At 40.2% G+C, this 23978-nt stretch overlaps 1 protein-coding gene across 2 annotated transcripts; it reads right to left on the minus strand.

The window, feature by feature from the left end:
• Positions 1 to 4153: 4153 nt before the first annotated feature.
• Positions 4154 to 23780, minus strand: GPR84 (G protein-coupled receptor 84). Of its 2 annotated transcripts, none has more exons than XM_039330597.1 (2): positions 23711 to 23780; positions 4154 to 7244 (listed from the first exon to the last, which is right to left on the minus strand). In XM_039330597.1, exon 2 carries the CDS (start codon positions 7170 to 7172, stop codon positions 6021 to 6023), a length of 1152 nt encoding a protein of 383 aa, XP_039186531.1. In that variant the 5' UTR covers positions 7173 to 7244; positions 23711 to 23780; the 3' UTR covers positions 4154 to 6020. The 2 variants fall into 2 exon arrangements, with proteins under 2 accessions (XP_039186531.1, XP_039186530.1); XM_039330596.1 differs by lacking the exon at positions 23711 to 23780 and adding an exon at positions 11026 to 11264.
• Positions 23781 to 23978: the final 198 nt, after the last annotated feature.

Consider the following 23978-nt stretch of genomic DNA (forward strand, 5'->3'; position numbering starts at 1 on the left):
AATTTTGATCAGTAACTATTCATTTAATTAATAATGTCCTTTTATTGTCTGATTTTTGTGGAGGAAGGAGAATTTCCAAGATAGGTTTCAGCAGGAGTCGATAGTCATTGGCTGGCAAGTGTGCTGGCTGTGGAATTCTGGGAGTTGAAATCCACACATCTTCAAATTGCCAAGGTTGAGAAACACTGGTCTTGTTGCCTCCATTACCAAGCACGGAGGGTGATCGACTTATTTTTTTATAAATTGTCTGTAGACTAAAGATCGCCTTCAACTTGAACCCAAAATTTCCACTGCTAAGCAAGACAGTTGTTAAGTGAGTTTTGCCCCATTTTACAACCTTTTTTTACCATGGTTGTTAAGCAAATCACTGAAGTTGTTAAGTGAATCATGCGGTCATTAAGCGAATCTGGCTTCCCCCATTGACTTTGCGTGTCCAAATCCAGCTGGGAAGATTACAAATGGTGATCACATGACCCCAGGACAGTGCAACTCTCATAAATGCATGCGAGTTGCCAAGCGTCCAAATTTTGATCATGTGACTATGGGGGGGGGATGCTGCAATGGTCATAAGCATGAAAACCAGTCATAAGTTACTTTTTTTTAGTGTTGTTATAACCTCGAACAGTGACTAATGGTTGTAGGTCAAGGACTATCTGTATACTGAAAACTGAGGCAAACTGAGAGTCATATTTGCTCTAATGTATTTAGTATAATGGTCAATCCCACTTTATTTTATCAGTGCCTTTTTATGTTTATCAGATATACTTTCCAGAAAGAAGTGCCAAAGGACTCCTGAAAAGATTCAAAAACACACTTCCATGGAACACGGGCTTCCGGGTTGATCTACCACATCCTTATTCTTTCTGCTTCTTTGACCAACACAGTGCACCAATGGCTTGTTTACCCAATAGTGTGTCAATAATTATTCTGAGATTATGTATTTGCACATCAATCAACATTGCATACAGAAACATTTACAGCTACCAGTATCAGACATAGCAAGGAGAAAGAAAGAAATTTATCAAGTAACTACCTAGATTATTTTATTCTGCATATCTAGCAGTAGTTTGTTATGCATTGCTTTAATTCGCACAGTAAACCTGACCTGAGATAAATATTGCAAAGGGCAGCATATAAATGCCTCCAACAGTGGGACAGCCATTAGTAGGTTTCCTGGCTTTGCTTTGTTCACCTCCGCAGCAGCCTCATAATGAAGAAATTAAACAGGGCAGAATTTTCTGGCATCAAAATTGATGGCAGGAAAAAGGCTTCCCTGGTTCATCTGTGTGATCTCAGCTGCTAAAGTCAGCAAGAGGGTGTGGGCCAATTTAGAAAAGAAAAGAAAATAAAGGAAGCAAAAATAAAAAGCATATTTGCACATGGTCTAATCCTTTAAAGAACAAACAGAACAGAAAACAGGACCGAATGCAATATGGCACAGATTGCGAGTAGTTTGGTCGAAGCCAAACAGATCTGGCTTTGATTAATATCTTGATGGGAGAGAGAGGGTGGCTTCAGGAATGTACTAATATATCAAAAAGAGGATCAACACTTTTTTTAAAAAAAAAAAAATCAAGAGCTCTATTTTAGCAGCTGCAGCCTGGCATGAAGAAAGTGAATATTTGACAAATTCTCGTCTAGACCAGGGGCGCAATGGCTCAGCGGAGATGGTCCTTGCTCCAGTGCTTCAAGCCCTAGCACTGCATGGCGGGATGAGCTCCCATCACTTACCTCAGCTTCTGCCCACCTATCAGCTCAAAAGCATGTTATATGCAAGTAGATAAACGGGTACCAATTTGTAGTGCATCGTGTGGATGGTTAGAATCCTGATGGTGTGGGATCTTTCCAGGTGCAACACCTGTTTACAAGGTGGCTTTGATGGAGGGAGAGAGTCCCAGACGACACTGCCAGAGACCCACTGAAGTAGCTCATCCCCTATGGCACACCTTGGAAAGTGCACAAGTGTGAACCAAACAGGACTAGCCATCTTAAGCAGCCAAACTACTATTCTGTGTTAGCATTGTAGCACCCTGGCTAATGTAACATTACCATATGCTAAATAAATAATTAAATAAAATCCAGACCAGGAAGAGGGAAGAAAAAAGTTGCAACTATAGATGGTGAGAAGGAAGACATCAGTAACAGGAACAGAGTTGGAAGGGACCTTGCAGGTCGTCTAGTCCAACCCCTGCTCACACATATTGCCCTCCAAAGCATGAGGAGTTCTGCTGGAGGAAATGTTGACCAAGTTGTAAGTGAGCTACCATGCAGCTCAGATCTGGAGCCTCACCCTGGCCATACTGACAGTCATTTGGCCCCCTTTCCACATGCATGGAGCTGTCCTCTTCCTCAAAGACATTCCAGCTGTCTCACTAATCTCAGTTCTTGAGCAATATGACAGACAATGACACTGCACAGGAAGCCATGGTGAAAGTAAGTAGACGGGGCCCAAATCCATTCCACACCAGGCAGTTTAAAAATCACCCATTATGTTGCTGAATGCTTAGAACAAACAAAAGAGAAAAAACCAATGACTTAAGCATGCAAACCAGAGCTTCCAACTGCCTGTTTTGCAGTTGGACTCTCAATGGCTGTAATAGATCATTCAGGGTTTCCAAAGGAGAAACAGAGATCATCCTTCATCAGTTTATTGTGCAGAGCCCTTGCCTAATGTGGGGCCACTAAAAGGTGGCCAGATGCAAAGGAAACTGGGAAGAGGGTGGAGGCGGCAAATATTTCATCACTGGATAGTAGACAGAATTCCAGCAGGTTCTACTTTCCCCCCCCCTTTATGCACCCTTCTTTGCTTCAGTGCACATTGTGTACAGATCTGATCGTCTCATTTCAAAAAGGATATTGCAGCACAGCTGTAGAAGTTCCAAAATAACCCACAAAAACAACCTCTGTCCCTCAGTGGGCTTCTCCATTTGGGATGGTTTGGTTGAGAAGATAAAAGAATCAAATGAACTAGATCAGTGTTTCCCAAACTTGACAATTTTAAGGCATGAGGACTTCAACTCCCAGAATTCCACAGGCCTTAAAATTGTCAAGTTTGGGAAACACTGAACTAGAAGAAGAGGCACATGTCTATGTTATGGTGTCTCTCTGGAGAAACAGTCTCCAAATCTTCTGGACTGGGTAGCCTTATTACTGAAACATTTTGAGCCTGCATTCTCAATACAAGTATAATTCTTTATTTATACATTATACACATACATTGCATACATACAATAGATGAAGTACATTGTAAAACATTCTGTCTCATATTTTGTATCTTCTGTATATTAATCATTAGTATATCTTTCTTTAGATTAGATTAAAATAAATGGAAATTCTTTCATCTTTCGGTAGATGTTGCTACTCTAAGTAGACTTTTTGCACGTCTTCTAATTCCTTTGTCTAACAACAAGGGCACAAAAATGGGGCTCCAGCTATCCACTCATTCTTTTACTTAAATATTTATTGGCTTAGTCAATTTTGGTATTTTCTGACATGAGCAGCACAACTAAAAGACTGTTTTTAGATAGATATTAGACAACCTCTTGACCTACTGGGTTATCCTTTGAGAGAAAGGTAGAGCAGTCTGATGTGAGCAGAATGAACATTGAATTGTAGGCTGACCATATATTTTTTTAACCTCAATGTTGACAATCCCATGATCATCTAAGAAGAGTAGCATATAGCAGTATTCTAGTATCTGAGAGGCTGCCACAAAGAAGAGAGGGGGGGGGGTGTCAACCTATTCTCCAAAGCACCAGAGGTCAGCACGAGAAACAATGGATGGAAACTAATCAAGGAGACAAGCAACCCAGAATTAAGAAGAAACTTCCTAACAGTGAGGACAATAACAGCTTGTCTTCAGAAGTCGTGGGTGTTTCATCCCTGGGGTTTTTAAAGAAAGGACTGGACAGTCACTTGACTGAAATGGTATAGGGTCTCCTGCTTGAGCAGAAGACCCTATACCTCCAAGGTCTCTTTCAGCTCTTATACTGATTAAGTATATTTATTTATTTTATTTATTTATGAGACTTATATACCGCTTTAAGTGCAAGCACTCTCTAAGCAGTGTACACCAGTAAGCAATGTATATATATATTTACATTGCCCCCAACAATCTGGGTCCTCATTTTACCTACCCCAGAAGGATGGAAGGCTGAGTCAACCTTGAGCCGGTGAGATTTGAACCGCTGACCTGCTGAACACAGTCAGCTAAAGTGGCCTGCAGTACTGCACTCTAACTGCAAATGGAAAAATAATTGGCAAATGAATTTCAATAATAAGTCAATATTTCTTTACCTAAAGAGATAAACAGAATGACCGTGTGGGGGGGGGAGCAGTGGGAGCAGGAGCAATTTCCAACTTCTTGCTGATTTCCCATTGACGTTACTTATGGGAAGCTGACAGGGGTGTTGGAAATCACAAACACATGATTGCTAGGATGCTGCAGTGGCAACAATTTTGCAAATAAAACTGGTCTGACCATTGTGGAAATGTCAATTTCATAAGAGTAATGAGTCCCAGATATGTTTATGCATTCTTTAAGAGAGCAGATTTTAGATACTTTGATGGAAAAATCATTTCAGTATAATGTGCTGTTTGGACCAACTTGAGGGTACAAACAGACAGATAAATACAATGACAGTTTTAGTAGTATATAGATATTACAAAGCACCTTTTATATGTTGTAATGCCTTAGCATATGACCTACATTCAAGGAATTATAATCTATAATCCATCATAAAAGAGAGAACTATGATGATAGGGGGAAATAGTGAGAGAAAGACTAGCTTATTTATTAGAGATGGCAAATAAAAGAATGGTCTGAAAGATTTGTGAGTTTGGATGAGAGCTCTAAAGGGAGAGAAAATCTTTCTCCAGTTGAGCTTCAATTTTGATGGCTACATAGACTATGTCATCTTCTTGGCAGCAATATGGAAATGGTTTATCTTCTTTTAGGATTTTTTTAGTTCCAGCCTTAAGATTTTTTGGGTGGTTTCCCATCCAAGTAATAACAAGATCTATCCTTCATAGCTTTACTGATTACTGAAGGACAGCTAGATGAGAAAAAGCAAAAGGGGCAGAATAGTTTCATCTGAGGAATTGGAAGACCTTGGAGGACTGAAGGTGAGAGATTTGGCAAAGCATAACTGAGAGATCGAGATACAACATAAGACTAAAGAGATATGGAAGAGGCTTAGCCTTAACAATGGCTTTGGATAGAGAGAATATATTTCTTCTCCATTCTAAGCTATAAAATACATTTTCAAAACAGAAGATCCAAAATCTTTCTAGATAGGCCCGGAAAAACTTTTGCATGAAAACCAGTGGTGGGATTCAGCCAGTTCACACCACTTCGGCAGAACCGGTAGCTAATTTTTTGTTGCCTAGAATGGACTTCCGGAAGCAGCATCCACACAGAGAACTGGTTGTTCACATATTCGAATCCCACCACTGATGAAAACCTGACAACAGCTTTTATGATTATCAAGGGTCAAATACAAAACTTACCCTAGTATTGTGAAAACTTGATCTGGGAGCAGGCAGGATCTTGGAATTTGAGGAGAAGCTCAAGAAATGAAATGTTTTTGACAATGAAACACAGAACAGAAATAATACGTATAATATAAAAATATGTACCATGTACACATGCAACTTGTGTACAGAGAATTCATGCCTATTAGACCAGATTGCCCTACAAGACAATCCTTTATGAAGGGCAAGATTTGCTGTATTAATGGGAACCCAGCATGGCCAGTTTATTTCCTCTTATTTGCAAACCCAAAGTGGAGTCTTCCTAGTCTTCAACCCCTCAGAGTGAGGTTCAGTCAGTCAGTTCTATTTGACTTACAAGTCCCCCATTGGCTGCCACAGAAGATGGAATAAAATACAATGATAATAAGAACAGAAGTTAAAACTCCGGGAATTTAGTCCTCAGTGAAAGTGTAGGTGGTTTTCTGGCAGTCTGGAGGACAAATGAAGATCTTAGCCATGAAGAGAAAGGGTGTACAGCTCCCGAGAGATTAGCGGCACCAGGGGATTTTCTGGGCAAAGGTGTGCATCACCCCTTTGTAGGCATCACGGAATTGCCGGTTCATGGCAGCATAAAGTAGTGGGTTAATACAGCTGTTAAGCCACGTCAGATTTGCAGCAATCATGTGCAGGATAGTTGGAGCCCGGTTTTTGGCATCAAAGATGTTGATGAGCAAAAAAGGGATATAGCAAAGAACAAAGAAAATAAAGACCACAAAGCACATGCGGGTCACTCGGTGGAATTCTGAGTTGCTATCCTTGGGTTTGCACGGGGTGGCTTTCTTTGATGGGACTGCAGGCTGGGCCACAGGTGGAGCTGTGCTGCTCTCCAAACTTGGGGGAATGCTGGTCTTGGATGTGGGCTCCGAGGGCAAACCATCACAGGAATGCTGTGAAGCACCTGCGCTGTCCACCCCACTGTCCAACTCATGATACTGTCCTGGTACAGCTGAGCTGGTTCCAGCTACATGAGTCCCCTTCAGGCTGGCCTTCTTCAGCTTGTATTTATCCAAGGCCTGGGCAGCACTCTTGACTTTGCGATGGATGAGGAAGTAAAAGATGCCGACACAGCTCAGGCCCACCACAAAGTAGAAACCCATGAGGATGGTGGTGTAGGGCCTCCCACGGATACGATGGAAGCTGCAAGTACAGACTTTGGGGACCAAGACATAAACCCGCCACAGGGGGGCAAAACTGATAATACCAACAACCCAGGTCCCCAAAGCTATTAGTATCACTCCCAGACGGGTGAAGATGCGATCAAAGAGAGCCATATTGGCAATGAGGAGGTAGCGGCTCACTGCTATGAGACAGAGAGTCAAAATGGATACCGAGTTGGAGACAAACAGCAGCATCCCAAAGACACGGCAGAAATCAGCTCCCGTCCTCCAGTAGAGATGCAGATAGGAATCCACGGAAAAGGGTTGCAAAAAGGTGCAATACAGAATGTCAGCCAAAGTCAAATTGACAATGAGTAGGTTAAAGCGTGTCTGCAATTTAGTGTCAATAGCATAGGCCAACAGAGTTAACACATTGCCCACTGTGCCCACTATTGTGACCACAATGCCCCAAGACACTGACATGTAGCGGTAACCAACAATAGATGGGTCATAGCAGGAGAAGTTGCCAGCAAGATTTTCCATCTTGGCAGGAAGTGGCAGGAACTAGGCCTCCCTCCGGGGGAAAGCTTGGAAGCAACCACAGCAGTGTTGATTCTAGAAGAAAGGAGAGACAGACAGAATTAATCCAAAGTAAGTTCTGATTAACAAAGATGTCAGTGCAGACATAAGGAGTATCAATTCAATATATAATATACACAATGTATAAAATGAAATATGTAATCAATTTGTAGGATTATTTGACAGAGGCAATCATTAACGCCAATAGCATAAATACGTTTTCAAAGGGTAAATGCATGGAAGATAGAAGTCTAAAGATGGGTCGTAGCCTCAGTAACCGAGAACCAACCATCCATTCATAAACAATATATCTCTGATGATCATATGTGGTTTACTCTGTTTTCAAAAGTCCATTTTGAAAATGTTACAAATAAAATCTTCAGTTGGTGTACAGTTGGAATAGATTATAGATATAGAGATATATGATAGAGATAGACAGAGAGATCCAGAGCCAGATCCGAACCACTATCAACCAAATGGCTTGCTTATCTATGGAAGCTTTGACAAAGGTCACCCAGCTTATTTTTTAGAAGAAAATCCTCCATTAGACAGGATGGCCAAGTCCACTGAGTTTAAACATATACTGTATTGTGGAGTTACTGTTATATCATAAAATATTGGGAAACATTTCATGATATAACAGTATCACTTCTAAACACTATAACAATATCAATAGCAGCCTGGGGGGAATGGGCAGGCGGTACCAATGGTTAGGAATTTGATTGTATTTTGTATGAATAAATGGAAAATAAAAACTTTTTTAATAAAAAAAACAATATCAATTCCAAACAATTCTTTGTCTTCTGGGCTTTCTGCCTGTAGATTATTGACACCAAATCATTTCAGAGGCAGGGTTTGCTCTGTGTCTCTGCCGTGCCTAGGCCCTAGACAGAGTTCCTGTCTCCTTTGGAAATTCCAATATGATGATTGAAAGAAAATTGGAAAATGTTGGAGACCAACAAACAACAAATATTCTGTAAGTGAAAAGAGGGGTTTTTTTCTGCTAGCCTTCCACAATTGCTATGATTAGATCCACTACAGCATTTATTTTATTGCAATAGTAGTGAATATCTGTAGCTTGGGTGTAGGATAAGGGCGAAAGTTCATTCTCTGAGCTTGTGGGTTGGTTTCTGAACGTTTTGTTACCAGCGGAGTTTATGGGATGTCCATGTTCTTCTGTTTATAAGGGCTTCAGGTGTGGGTGTGTCATGTGATGGGTCTTGTTTTTATTTTATTTTGTGCACATGCACACATGTACTTACTATCTAATTCTTTTCAGGGAACAGAGATAAAAGTTTTAACTCATTTCTTCTTTCTTATTGGGCCTAATTGGGATATTGGCAGGGCATTTTTTTCAATTTTTTTTTTAAAAATAATTTAATTAATTGTTGACTTCTCCCAAAGACAAGATGTAAAGAGTAACTAAGTGCGCTATCCAAACTCTCATATGAGAAATGGTTCAAGAGCTCTAGAGCAGTGATGGCGAACCTTTTAGAGACCAAGTGTCAAAACTGCAACCCAAAACCCACTTATGCATCGTCGGGTGCCAGGTAGGTGTGGCCCATTGGGTGGGTGTGGCCCATTGGTTGGGTGTGGCCCATTGAGTGGGCGTGGCTGTGGTGGTAACAGCAGACTGGGTGGGACTAAAAAGTTCAATCAATCAATTCCAATTTTGCAAGATCTTTTTTTTCCTGCAAGGTTGAAACTGACTGACTGATGGAACCTTTTTTTTTTTTTTGCATATGACGGCGGAGGCCTAAAGCGAAAAGGTTTTATAAAACCCAGCTGAAGGCCTAGGACTGGGGTGACAGTGCCCGTGCCCACAGAGGGGGCTCTGAGTGCTGCCTCTGGCACCCGTGTCATAGGTTCGCCACCACTGCTCTAGAGTATCATCCTAGAAATCTAAAAAAAATTCCTTTAAGAAGTAAAAGCTTTTTAGTGCAGTCTTCTCCAATCTGGTGACCTTATAACTCTGTTGGACATCTCTCATCATCATCAGTTTGCCTTCAGATATTCAACTGGTGACGCTTGAAGAACAATATGTTGGAGGTTCAAACCAATGTCTTAACATCCTGAATAGTCTTCCTAAAAAATTCTATTACGTTGATTGCCAACAAAATCTCAACCCTTTTGACAAACAGGACCCTTTTTATATTATAGAGCTCTGGTGACAAAATGTTCATTTAAGACTCCCACATCTTACCTTACCTTACCTTACCTTACCTTACTTTACCCTACTTCCTTTCCTTTCCTTTTTCTTCCCTTCCATTTCCATTTCCTTCTTTCTTTTTCTGTCATACTTTCTTGTCACTTTTTTTTTTACTTGAGGGTTTTTCTCCTTTTTTCTTTGTCCATCAAATTTAATGTCCCAGTAAAGGGGGTGTTTGAGAAAAATCTGAACTATCCAAATTGCCAGTGAGTGAATGATTATTAGTTTTACTCTCTTGATTGAAGAGCATTAATCTACTTGGTCATTTCCTATTGTGGAACAGCCTGGATAGTGCTCCATGAAAATTGTTTTCCCTCTCTCCACAAATTGGGGGGAGAAAGATACTGCACTGCCTTCATTCTAGTAGTTTAAAAGTCTTTCTTTCAACCTATTTTCTGTCAAGAGCTCTTTGTGAAATAGATGGAAGTTATCAAGACAGCCCCAGACTTTCAGCTAGTCTGCCATCAAGTTCTATGCTCTCCAGATTGCTGAACTATATGTCCTATACATCCTGCCCCTTCTTTTCAACAGCTAGAACTTTCCCCCATGTCCAAGTCTAGGAGTGATAAAATCTATCGCTATGGACTATTTCTGGGTTCTTGTGTGTGATAAAGAGACCAAGCTGTAATCCTGAAGGATTCCTGGGTCCTTCTCTTATCTCCCCATTCCTTATGAAAATATATGGGGTTTTGGTTTTTTTTTTTTGGTCAGCTGAGGCTTTTTCTCTTTTTTGCTTTCTCCATTGAATTCAATGTCCTCCCGCATATTTGAACAGGAAGTAAGTGGATGAATTGTCTTCTGCAAATTTCAGCTTCTGCTTCAGGTTTCTGCCATTTCAGTTACTGAAGCAGAGTCTGAAAAATTGTTGGCAAATCTATCTCTACATTGTTGAGCGGACACCAGATTTGAAGTGAACAAAGAACTTCAGCTTGCTATGTACTTGCTGGATTTCCCTCTTTTACATAATATTGGGCAATGTAAGAATCTTGTGCCCGTTTCCCTTCAACGGGCTGTGAGAGTGGCATGTATGGAAATGAGGTAACAGTAAACAGAACCAGCAAGAATTTGGAGGCTGATACAGGCATGGCTGAATGGAAGCTGTTCACTATAGCATCTTTTTCTGCTTCCCCCCACCCCTAAAATTACAGTTATAGTTATTCATGTTATTTTTTTACTTTAACAATTTTTTTTCTAATGCAAAATGGTGTTTATCTCTGGCAACATTAATCTATAATCACGGGAAGCCATCATTAAGATTTATAATTATGGGATTTAAAATCGCCTTACTACATCCTAAATTTCCAACTGGTTTCACCCTGTTCCTGTGTCTTAAGAACATATCAATCCCCCCAAATCATCAATCAGTAAGTTTCACAGCAAGAAAATAAGTGCGACCAGGCACACTTCAAGTTGTCATGACATATTCGAGAGCTGAGGCTGATCCATGCAATATCTTCTTACAGATTCTCAGAATTCTACCCATACACATCCAGGAGGCATAGAAAGCAGAAAATAAATTCACAGAACTAGAGGCACACCAATATTTTCTCATTTTAATTTTCTTTTGAATAAAACTTTCCATAAATGAAGTAAACCAGAATGACTTACTGGGAACACAAGAACCAGATGACTCCAAGTAAACGTTCCTTTGCTGCTCCTAGAATCTTTACCTTTTTATTTTTTGACACCCATATTTATAAAGGTTCCTCCCAGGCTTGAATTAAGGAAGGAAAGTCCCAGGTTTCCAAACTCCCTGAAGCAACTTCCTCTTGTGACACCCTTGAGCGCCTATTCACTAGACTGACATGTTCTTAGAGAACTTGGCCAGCTCTAGCCCCGGCCTTCAAGAATGCCTGCAGACTCGCCCTTTGCAATTAGTGTGAACAAGCCTCAATAAAGATTAAACATTAAATTTAACTTGCCTGGGATGAAGAAGGGGAGAAAAAAAAAAAAGAGAGAGAGAGAAAAGAAAGTGCTGCTTCAGCCCAACCAATTTTGTTCATGAAGCCATCAAAGAAACTTATTGATTGAGATAGGATGTTACACTTGCTGAACAGAAATATATATGAAAACTGAAGGGAGGGCAACTCATTGTTATTAAAGGTGTGCTATCTCAAATGTGCTCCTTTGTAATTCAGAGTGCAACTTTCCATTCCCCAACCTCAAGGGTAAATGTGTAGCTTCTGCATATTAATATCCTTTGTGCGGTTGCCTACAGCTTTTTTAATGTCATCGGCATTTTACATAATAGACACAGCTTTGGCATTTGTGTGTGTATGTGTGTGCATGTGTATGTGTGTGCCCCTTCAAATCAGTGTTGATACCTGATGAAAAAAATCCCTGCAGTTTTCTTGGCCAGATTTTGGGAACTGGCTTGCCCTTGCCTCCTTCCTAGGGCTGAGACAGAGTGACTGGTCCAAGGTCATCAGCTGGCTTCATGTCTAAGGTGGGACTAAAACTCACAGTCTCCCCATTTGTAGTTTCAGGCCTGAATCACTAGACCAACAGGGCTTTTAGAGTACGATAAGTATACCATATGTCTCTTAGAGTAAGATAAATCAATAAATCAATAGATCCATACTGTCAGCCATGAAAAGATGGTCAGGTCTAAATTTTGGTCAGTAACGATAAGGTGACCAACCATCCTCCTTTAGGGAGGACAGTCCTCCTTTTGTAAGTTCTGTCCTCCCTCAAAAAGTGTCCTCCTACATGTCCTCCTTTTTGATAATTTGAAGACTAATATGCAGGGCTTTTTTCCCCTCACAGAATGCTTAGAATGGCGTTCCGGCACCTTTTTTTGATGGTTTTTTTTCAACTTTTGCATGTGCTGTGCTACTCCCGCTATTGGCTTTTGAAAGCCAATAGGAATTGCTGCTGAGCGTGCCAAAACACCCCGTCAGCAAACTTTGCACATGCAAGTTGTCTGTATTATTGTTGCAATGAATAAAATGTTTCTTTTATTTACGATATTTTTTCTTTAATTTATTTGTGTCCTTTTCATTGTAAAAAAGTTGGTCACCTTAGTAACGACAGACAATTCTTTGAATTAAAGAGGAAATGCTGATAATGAATACCACCTAGCATACAACAATAAATTGTGGCACTGAATAAAATTGCAAGTTTAGCCTACAGGGAAAAACAAATCTTGTGATTTTGGAGAATCATTTTTATTTTTTTAAATGTAGATTTAAAAATTTATTTGATAGTTGATTAATATGTGATATTTTCTGCCTTTTCCCCACTAGTTGTATTTTCTTGATATTTTCCTGAATACTTTCATATTTTGTATTCTTTTTTATTTCTTTCTTTAAAATTTGTTAAATAAAATACCTATTTATTTATTTATTTGTTTGTTTGTTTATCCAATCTATAGGGCCATCCCTCTCAACCAGTGACTATGGGTGGTGAACAGAAATAAAATAACATAAAAAATAATTATAAATGTTATAGAAGTTAAAGCACAAGCAGTCAAGAAACAATAAATCAGATTACAAATACCACCAAGAAACAGGTCCCTAAAGATGTTCAGGGCCCAGAGCCAAATTTTTAGGGCCTTACAAAAAACCAGAGAGCTGGGGCCAACCTAATCTCTGGAGGAAGAATGTTCCATCATAATGTTCCATAATAATAAGAATACATCTAAAAGGATAATGTGATAAAGTTTAGGAAAACCATAAAATACAATGAAAGTATAACACTTAAAATCAACTTGCAAAAGGTTTGCATTAGGTAATTATACTGTATATATAGATTTGTAGTTGTTTACTGTAATAACGTATTATACATGACATTTTGTTTTTTCCTGTAGTATATTTTCACTTATTTTTGAACACTTGCATGTTTTTGTGTTTTGTATCTTTTGTTTTTGTTTTCTGTTATTACTTTAAAAATTAATAAAAATATTTTAAAAAACACATAAAATCATAAAAATGGAAAACCCTAAAATTCAACTAAATAAACCTTGGCTATAATAATGGACACAAAACACCAGCAGGCTCTTGTGAGTGAAAGAAAGCTGGGTGATCCAATGATAGGGCATGTTTAAACATATAAACATTAGGGAAGGTTGTAGGAAAATAGGAAAAGAAAAAAAGAAGAAGCAAAGCATAAAAAAAGAGAAGGGAATCAAATCCATAACTGGAAAGGATAAATGAACCATTTGTTTCTCCTCAAAAGTGAGAAACGGGGTAAATAAACTTCTCCCAAAATACACATCCTGTTTTTCTGTTCTTTGAGCAGCAACAGTAAACAAGCAACTAAGGCAGTGAGATTGGGGTTAATATGGAGGATTGGGGCTAATAAAGTGTTTAAGCTGCTCCATGAGAATGGTACAGTTTCATAGAATGGTAGAACTGGAGAATCTGGTCCAGCCTCCTGCTCAAAGCAAGAGTCCTTATACCAGAGGTAGGCAACCTTGGCTATTTTATGACTCGTGGACTTCAACTCCCAGAATTCCTGAGCCAGCACTGGCTCAGCTTGGAAACCTGTCCCTTTCTCCTCAGCATGGCTGGCTCAGGAATTCTGGGAGTTGAAGTCCACGGGTCATAAAAGAGCCAAGGTTGCCTATCCTTGCTTCTATCATCCCAGTAAAATAGTTGCAACCTTTTCTTGAAAAGCTCCAGAGAGCTTCCAATTCACATATATATCAAGAAGTGATATATATATATATGTTTATATATATATATGTTTCTTTGGAAACATGGTCTGAAAGCACCAAATATATTCAGATGTGAAGTCATGATCTTTCCAGTCTGAGCAGATGGGGGAAAACGCACCTCCTATGAACTTCTCCCAACCTCTACCACAAGGGTGAGATCTCCTGAAAGAAAGCATGAAGATCTTGGAAAAGCCAGGGGAAAACAAGGTATAACGAGAGAAAGCCATCCACATCTGAGAGAGACAAGGGCAGAATTCCTGGGAATTGACCAATGGCCCTCAGCTAGGGCTCCATCACATTTCACAGCTGTGAGGGCAAGGGTGTGCTTCTGTTATGGCCACAAAGAGGTGGTGCTGATATGTGCAGTTGGGAGGAGAAAACATTCAGGAAACAACCTGAGTGGCTTGTTGCTAGAAAGTCAAGGAAGAGTAAGATGCAGGTAGTCTTCAACTTACAACAATTCATATAGTGACCATTCAAAGTTACAATGGCACTGAAATAAGTAACTTATGACCAGTCGTGGGATTCAGCCAGTTCGCACCATTTTGGCAGAACCGGTCGCTAATTTTTTGTTACCCAGACCCAGAATGGACCTCCAGAAGCGGCAACCACACAGAGAACCAGTTGTTCACATATTTGAATCCCACCACTGCTTACGACCGTTTTTCACACTTATGACCATCGCAGCATCCCCATGGTCGCGTGATCAAAATTCAGACACCTGGCAACTGACTCACATTTATGACGGCTGGGGTCATGTGATCATCTTTTGTGACCTTCTGACAAGCAAAGTCAATACTGGAAGCCAGATTCACTTATCAACCTGTGTTACTCACTTAATCACAACAGCAATGATTCACTTAACAAATGTGTCAAGAAAGGTGGTAAATGAGGCAAAGTTCACTTAACAAATGTCTCACTTAGCAACAGAAATATTGGGCTCAGTTGTGGTTGTAAGTCGAGGATTACCTGTGATATGCAGGTTCTGAGGTTTTGCTTGATTAAAAAATACAGGAAACCAGAAGTTGCCTTCAAGAGTTACGTGTTCATTCAGCTGAACAAAGACAGGCCTCTCTAAAAAGAGAAAAACCCCAAATATCGAAAAAGCCTTATTTTTATACCTACTTTGATTACATAAGCAATTCTGCCAGCAAAGCTGACACATATAAGATAAAGACTTCACCTTTTAAGGCTGGCACACTGTAGATAAAAAGGAAGAAAGCAGAAGTAGCTAAAATGTTCCCTTTTGGATGGTTTGGGTGTTTCCCCAAGGTACCATATGTTCCTGGGTGGGTTAGAATATTGGGTGTTTCCTTTGCTGTCCTTTTATGATCTTGCATTCATAGTTCTGCAAGTGGCCACAGAAAGCGGGACCATCTCCACGTATTCACAATTGCTACTGTCCCCTAAGTCTGAGTCAACACCTGTATTGACCAAAGCCTGTTAACTTCCCATCAGGCAGTGGGTTGGCCATTGTAGGAAGGAAGAGGATGCTCTCTACAGTGTCTTGCTCTGTTCTAGCTGGGCTTTTTTTTTTTTTTAACCTTCTGGTGTACGGTGCAAAAGTATCTCCTTCCTTCTCAAAACATTGTGCAAAATGCTGGCACTTGTCATAAGAGAAGCCATTTTGTAGGCACCTAGACCAATCAGAGAAGACTAAAGTACATTTCCAAAGGTCTAATTTAATAGCAAATGGTGGACAATTGAAACAACATGTTCTGTTTCCAGGAGGTTGTGCATCCAAAGACTGCCAGGTATATCTTAGAAGCATTAGAATTAGGGCTGGAAAGGAACCTCAAAGGTTTTCTAGTCCAACCCCCTACTCAAGGCAGGAGTCGTATAGCATCCCAGTCAAATGGAACACAAAAATTGAGTTTTCTTTTCGTACATGGCAATACCTGCAACTCTGCGGTTTTTCCAGGCAAATCTAGTTATGTGAGATACTGTTTGGATAGTATTTGTTTCTCTTTTCTTTAAATATGGCATCAAAGATCACAGACAATCTTTGCAGACAATGATTGCAAGCTCCCGCAACATGGACTGGAAAACCGTGCCCTATTCTGAAGCTGTTGGATCACATCTTCTGCTCTTGGCTATGCTATGTATGGGAATTTGAGCTTAACAACATGTGAAGAGCAACATGCTTTCCTACCTTTGCCTGCAGTCTGATGAAGCCTCAGAAGTATGTAGAAAACAATTGGGGCTGCTTAGCAACCTTCCAAACTAAGATCCAAATTGAAAATGTTGTCTCATCTCATTAGAGCTGGCACTATCCCATGGCCTGTGGTTTTGGGGTAAGATAAGGCCTTTTGGCTGGTGTTTTGTTTATCTTGCACATCTTGGAATGTTTACATGATTCTTCCTTTCTTTCTTTCTGGTGCACACAAAAACTGTGGCAGCTGACAGATGAAAAAGGATGTGCTAAAAGCTTAAAGGAATAATATTGACTTGGGAGATAGCAGATTAAAGAAGAGAGTGAAATCTTAGCCTGGCTATTAACATTTGCCTCTCCCAGGCCTTATAGAGGCCTTCAAGGCAGGCCCAAAAACATATTATATAATAGATGGGTCTTGGGAAAATTTCCTTCCTCCCCAAGTAGTTTTATTTCCAAGCTGGGAATAAATCAAAGGCCAAATGATTGGCGAAGTGTTAAGGAAGCACTTTATTTTGCCCAAGGTCAGGATGTCAGATGGCAACTGCACCTTGGTCAACTGTTTTATAAGTTTCTATTCCATAGATTTGAGCCAATCATTAACAATATGGGCACAGTGAATCAACCAATCATATTCCCCTCCTCTTGTTCAGGTTCTCCCATGCTGCTCAACAGCTGTTCTCCTTGCAGAAAATTAGTAAATAACTTTTTCTGACATGACACCTACCTACTTGACTTCTATAATGCTGTAGCTCTAGCCTGCGAAAAATCCAGTTAAGTCATTTGTATCTGTTTGCTGCCATCTAGTAGTCAGTTTAATTTTGCAACCCAAATCTGGTAACCTGGTTCTGTAATCTGGTATATTGTGAAAGACTCAGGAGCCAGGGCAGTAATACAACATAATAATTGTTATGTCTAAGGTTAAAGTTTAATTCTGCTAAACTGATCCATTACAGGTTAGCATGGTCAGTCCTACACTGCAGCATTAAGTATGAAACCAATACCTATGTTTATTAGACTTCAATTTAATTAAAGAAATGAGTAATGTCATTACTGATCGTTACTTGTAGAGCAGCAGTGATCATTTTTCAGAGAATGATCTTTTCATCAAAGTTCAGAATTTTGGCAGGGCATCCAAGGCCTGGAAAATTTCTCCAGCGCCTTCTAATATAATATCTTTTGTAGCTTCCAACAATTTTTGAAATTTACAGACAATATAGATCATTCTCTTGGAGTCTGTCATTTTCTTTTTGACAATGTAGACTTTCCTACCAATTCTAGTTTTCAGATGTCCCTTTTTTCGTTCATAATTTGCAATTTCACAGCCTTTTATGTTTGCCCATCCTCTTGGAAATTATCTCCTTCATCCTCCATATAGATTTTAAAGTGCTTATGTGCCATTTAAATTGAATAGGAACAAGCCATGCATGCATACTTAATGTAGACATTATGCGAAGAATGATCAGTGAGTATCTGAGTGTCTATGAATTAAAATAAACCAAATATTACACATACTAATAGGATGTTGAATATGATTCATCACAACAATTCTGCAGGGATTCCTGAGCATAGGAAATGAACCTTAGGTTAAAAACAAAATTTTGGAAATTGTTTTTAAAAAAGATGCCAGGTTTTGAAGCATTTTCTGTAACTGTCCCATTAACAAAAACTTTCAGTAGCCATGAATTTGGTCCCAGGCCACAATATGCTTAACCTGCTGATTTTTGCCCATGAAAACTTTTCAAAGATATGTAAGCTTTATAGTTCTGGTCAGTTGTCAGTGCTATAAGCAAGATTGTTGTGACATATTTGTCATGTGGCTTGAAGGGGGGAAAGATCTCCTGTTTAAAATGTGTTGAAATTAATCTTCATAAGCCATTCTGCATGGCCTCTAACAATTCTCGGCTTAGCACCTGATTCAAGAACGCTGAAGGTGTCACCTTCCTAATCTTCCATTTGAGCAACTACAAAAGCCTCTGATTTGTAGCACAATCCCAAGGGTATTTACTCAGTAGTAAGGCCAAAGAGGGTTTAAATGTCATTCTATGCCTTGTAAATATGTTTAGGGCAAATCACAATTGATCCTTCTATAACTTTTTTATTGTTATGAATCATTTGCTAAAACTGATTCATTTTACATAGTTGGACCTTGAGAGGTGTTGTTGTAAGCTTGTTTGGGGCAGTCAGCTGTTAAACAACTGACATGTATCTGGAGCATTCAACAATTTCATACTGTGAGGAATATGTTGGAAAATTACTGTATTTATCTGTGAGGAAGTCTATTTTCTTCCTTACAGATTTTCTTCCCAAATCATGTACCACTGAATGGGAAGGACTCCCCTAAATTTATTGAAAATGTGGAAGTCAGGTTTTATCTGCCCAATTTACTTTGGAACAAGATCATCTTCTTACACTGAGGGCCCATGCTGTGCCATTGTTGGTATATATCACAATGAATGCAAGAGCCACAAACTACAGTGAATGCAGGTTTCCACCAATCCTTTCTTTCTTTGTAGATTTGTTGCCAACATGTGTTGGTTCTTGTAATTTTACTTTAGGCCAAAGCAAAGGTGATCTGTGGTGCAGGGAACTCGTTGACCCTTCAGATAAAGTTTGAATGGTACCATACAGCAAGTTACCGAACCGGTTGAATAATCTAGATTATTCCGGGGTTACCGGGGCTAATCTAGATCATCTCCTACCAGTAGCAGGAAGTTTGTACACAGCTTCAGTGGCCCTTGCTGAATCCCTTGTTAAAACTTTTCAAGTTGGTGAGTTGTGGTAGCCCATTCCTCCATTTAAATACATGATTATATGGGAAATAATCAGAATCACATGGTTGTTAAAGGAATCTGGCCTCCCCCCACTGACTTTGCTCACTGGAAGCCAGCTAGGAAAGTTGCAAATGGTGGTCATGTGACCCCAGGAGGCGCAACTGTCATAAATTTACACGTCAATTGCCAAGAGCCCGGATTTTGACTGTGGGGCTCCTGTAATGGTCATAAGTCACTTTTTTCATTTCCATTATGACTGTGAAAAGTCACTAAACAAATGGTTGTAAGAAGAGGACTATCTGTGTATATATGTGTGTGTGTGTGTGTGTGTGTGTGTGATAAGTACACACACACACACACATTTGGGAGTGCTAATAAATTTTAAAAAAGAAATAATATTTTAATATTCTGAGTTTGCCTCAAAAGCCTTATATACACAGAGGCAATCTATTAGGAAAGATTATGTTAGTAAAGACCCACATGTTGTGCTTTGATAGTTGCCAAAATTTCTAGGCAGTAGCAGCAGCAGATTGGGGAAGGGTCTCTTATATTTAATAATGACTATGATAAACCTGAGTTGGGGACTTGATTATCTGAACAGAGAAAATGTTTCTATTAAAAAGAAAACAAATCCAGGAAAAATAATTCTAGCCTAGGTCCTCCTGCTGACATACTAATTTTCTGTAGAGAATGAATCCATTTTCTTTATATTTCTGTCCTGCAGCAGTGCAGCACTATGTGGGACATGTCTTCCTATTGGGCAGTGGAGAACGATGGGATGGAAGCGATTTGTTCTCCATTTGGTATAACAACTAAATAACAGGGAAGGGAACAGAAGGAATTCTTTTATTGCAATTTTAACAGCCTGTTTCAATAAACAGCGACAACAAATCTGCGAAGCAAAATGTGAATTCCATCCATAGCGATACTTAGCTTGGTTAGAGAAAATGAGTTTGTACGAGTCAGAGCTGAAGATAAGTCAACTGGCTTAGGCAACTTAATAGTTGGGTGTAGTGGTGAAGGCGCTGGCCTAGAAACCAGGAGATGGTGAGTTCTAGTCCTCCAATAAGCACGGATGGCTGGGGGGCTTTGGGCTGCTCCCTCTCCCTCCTCCCTCCCTCCCTCCCTCTTGAGCCTTTAAAATATAGTAGTGATGGTGATGATAATAATAGTAATAATAATGGTAATTATGATGATGCGTTGGGACAAGGATTCCAGGCTTTTAGCCATCTCCATTTGAGGACACCCTTTGCCCCCTTCATATGCTTTTTTTAAAAAAAATAAGTTTTAGAATTTCTAGAAACATGGATACCTGAAAAATAACACTTCTGGACACAGACACAAATCCAAAACCCACTTATTTCAAATGAACACTCCATTACCTGCTAAATCAAGACCTGAAAATTATTGATCTCTTTGGGCAATCTTTCCTGCCTGAAGTCCAAGGTGGTGTCTTTATCTCAGGGTCAAAATATCGTTTGGGATATTATATGGACATTTGCCATTTGGGTGATTTAAAAACAAAACAAAGCCAAACAACAAATGGGGTCCTATAGCCACAATTTAAGCCTTATGAGACTGCCCTGACAAGAAGTGAAGGGCATTAGCCTGGATCCTAATGAAGGCTTCCCCTGCAGCTATTACTGGGGTGGGAAAGAAAAGTGACCCTGTCAGGAAGCAATTCCAGGAGAGGCTTGAAACAGAATGATGGCATGGAAGGAAGGGGAAAAAATCCTTATTACTATTCACATTTTAATGCCACCAATGACTGAATTCCATATTTAATATTACTCAGGGGATTTGTGAGTGGGGGATAGTCTTGCAGTTCCATACATTGACCTCTGGCAGCAGAAAGGCAATTTCCTCTTGCCTGGATGATTTTGGCTCCCAGGCTTAGTTCAGAGCCTTAGATGGTGTGTGTGTGTGTGTGTGTGTGTGTGTGTGTGTGTGTGTGTGTGTGTGAGAGAGAGAGAGAGAGAGAGAGAGAGAGAGAGAGAGAGAGAGAGAGAGAGAGAGAGAGAGAGAGAGAGAGAGAGAGTGAGTTGATGTCATTGATCTGAGAGCCACACCCAAAGGACACATTGAAGGCTAAGGGGGCTGGACTCTTTTTTAAATAGAGGCAGAACAAGCATTGAATTTAATTCTGATTGATTGATTATGTGCTATCAAGTCAGTGTCCATTCTTAGTGATCACTGAGTGGGATTTTGTCCAGGATGATCCATACTCCTCCTCTTCGGGTCTTCCAATAGTGCACCCATCACCACTGTAAACTGAACCCAGCCACCTTGCTCCTGGCATCTTCTTCATTTCTTTCCTCCTAACTTCCCCAGAATTAATTACTAAATAATAAGCATAAATTCAAAAATAAATAAATAATAATCTTCTCCAGAGAGATAGCTCTTTGGAAACATAATGTTTTCCAAAGTAGAAAAATTTGATCCTGGTCATTTATGCCTTGAGTGAGAACTCTAGCTTGATTTGTTCATTGAAACATTGGTTTGTCATCCATGATATTCAGTCAATCAGAATAGAGCTGGAAGGGACCTTGGAGGTCTTCTAGTCCAATCTCCTGCTCAAGCAGGAGACCCTATACCCTTTCAGACAGGTGGCTGTCCAGTCTTTTCTTAAAATCCTCCAGTGATTAAGCACCCACAACTTCTGAAGGCACGCTGTTCCACTGGTTCCAAAACCATAATTCTATGCTCCTTGTTCCAAGTCCAACCTTCACTTCCATAGTGTCACAGTGAAGGTCATTGCCTGCATACTTCTGATCTTTGCAGATATAGACACATTCTGGCTTCTGAATCTTTTCCAAGGCCTTCATGGCTACTCTATCAAGTGCTGGTCTGCAGTATAAGCTTAATGTTATTGTGTGGGAATTGCTGCTTGGTGGAAGGAGGACTCAAGGAACCAACAGACTGAGATAGATGAAGGTAAAGGGTAAGGGCTGTCCTTGCTGGCAAGATAAGTAGGTAGAAGATATGGCAGCTGATTTGGGAGAGACAAATAACACTGAGAGTGCAGAGAAAGGGATAAAGCTAAATGGGAGGAGTATATTAGGGGCTACATTGAAAAGCATGGTTGGTCACCTCTAATCTTTTGGCTACAAATTGTGTGCCAGTGCTCTAGGAAGGATACTAGCGGGTGTTTTTCTCCAACATATCTGTTTATCTACTTTCATTACCGTTCCAGACAAGTAGAAGCTACTTGAAGAACAAACATGGGCAACCTCTTCCAGTAAACATGAACCAAAGATAAGCTTTGGATTGACCCACATGAAGTCAGGAGATGGTCAGGCAGCCAATCACAGAAAATAAGACTTACTGTGGATATCAGTCAGTGAGTTCAGAAGCTCCTATTAGGCAGCACTAAATTAGCCGATGATCCCTTCCACTTTAGTTCCGCTTGAGCATTGTCTTGTCCACAATCATCCCTTCCTACACTGCATTTCCTTGATAAGGTCCCGACTTGAGCTATAGCCCTGTGGTTAGTCTTCTTCACCCAAACTGTAGAGCATCCTGGGCAATGGTTGCTGTCAAGTGTTTTGATCAGCAAAAGTGAGGGACAAATAGCTCTGTCAACTGTTACGGGGAATTAAAACACATCAAAAAGTTGTATATACTTTGTAAAAAGGAGTGAAAAAACAACAGTAAGACAAAGAAACCAAAGGGAAAGATCAATACTAGTTTAACATAATTATAACCTTAATTCCCTGTCAGTCGTGTCCTCTAGGCCTAGGGCATGGTGCTCCTCTCTGTTTCTTAGCCAAGGGAGCAAACCATTATACAAAGACAACTTCTGTGGCCAGTATGACTATATGCCAGTTTGCCTGGCTGAGGAATTCTGGGAGTTGAAGTCCACAAGTCATAAAAGGGCCAAGTTTAAAGAACCCTGCTATATGCCAAAGGTGTATAGACTATATCAGCGGTCCTCAACCTTTACAGCTTGGTGGCCTGGTGGGGGGGGGGAGAGGGGAACTGGCATGCTGCCCCATCTGTGCATCTGCCCACCACTGGTGTGACTTGAGCCACATGTGCACATTGGCCTGCTGCTCACATGACTCAAGCTGCATGCATGTACATGTGTGCCGGCCAGCCACTCACATAGCCCAGTTCTGAACGGCCATGGCCCAATGGTGGGCTGTAGCCTGGGGGTTGGGGTACCCTGGACTATACTATATCTCTCCCAATAGTTTTAACCATACCAGTGACACATGCTAACCATAATGATAGTACTATCCAGGCCTAGTGCATTTTGGGCAGAATTCCAGAAGTACAACCCAAACCTAGTTTTGCCCCAAGCGGCTCACACTATTTTGTACAAACTAGATTACTTTGCAGGTCAACATCCTGTTGACTGTATCTTACCAATCAGGAAGGATATCCAGCGTACTAATGCAGGCTCAGTATGCTAATTTCCTTCCTGGGGATGCCAACTCATCATTAACCATAGCACGAAGGCTTGAATGTTTTCCTTGACATCTAATTTTATATTTTCAAATAGTATTTTGGTTTTTGGCCCAGCACTCAAACACACGATCCTCTAACAACCAAAAGTTTTGTCAAGCAAAGTGCTACATGCTAAAAGGGTCTCTTGACTAACTCATGAAAAGAACAGGATATTGAAATTTTCCAGCTGCTTTTGGTGGTGGCTTGAAAAATGCAGCCTAGGTTGAAGCCCAAGTCAGCAAACATGAACCAAAACTTTACCTGATCCCAGTAGAATATTCTTCTGAACTCGCAGCTCAGCCTTGCTTTTGAGACAAGCAGTCAGTCCCATATGCTGTTTGGAAATAGAGGAGCTGTATTCCAGAATATCAAGAAGGATGGAGAAGTCTTACTTAACCGAAGAAATTGCTCCAACAGCCACTGAGTTGTTATTTTGTACCATTAGAGAAGACCTTTGTCCATATGTTGATAGTTTCCCTAATGTAGCTATTTACTGACTTAAGGCAGTGGATGAAGTCAGTTAGATGGG

The sequence above is a fragment of the Crotalus tigris genome, unplaced genomic scaffold, assembly GCF_016545835.1.
Source record: "Crotalus tigris isolate CLP2741 ecotype Arizona unplaced genomic scaffold, ASM1654583v1 scf7180000024429.2167931701:2281839, whole genome shotgun sequence".
Lineage (NCBI taxonomy): Eukaryota > Metazoa > Chordata > Lepidosauria > Squamata > Viperidae > Crotalus > Crotalus tigris.

Coding starts and splice junctions, on each gene's coding strand:
- GPR84 (XM_039330597.1), bottom strand. CDS start 7,172: ATGGAAAATCTTGCTGGCAACTTCTCCTGCTATGACCCATCTATTGTT.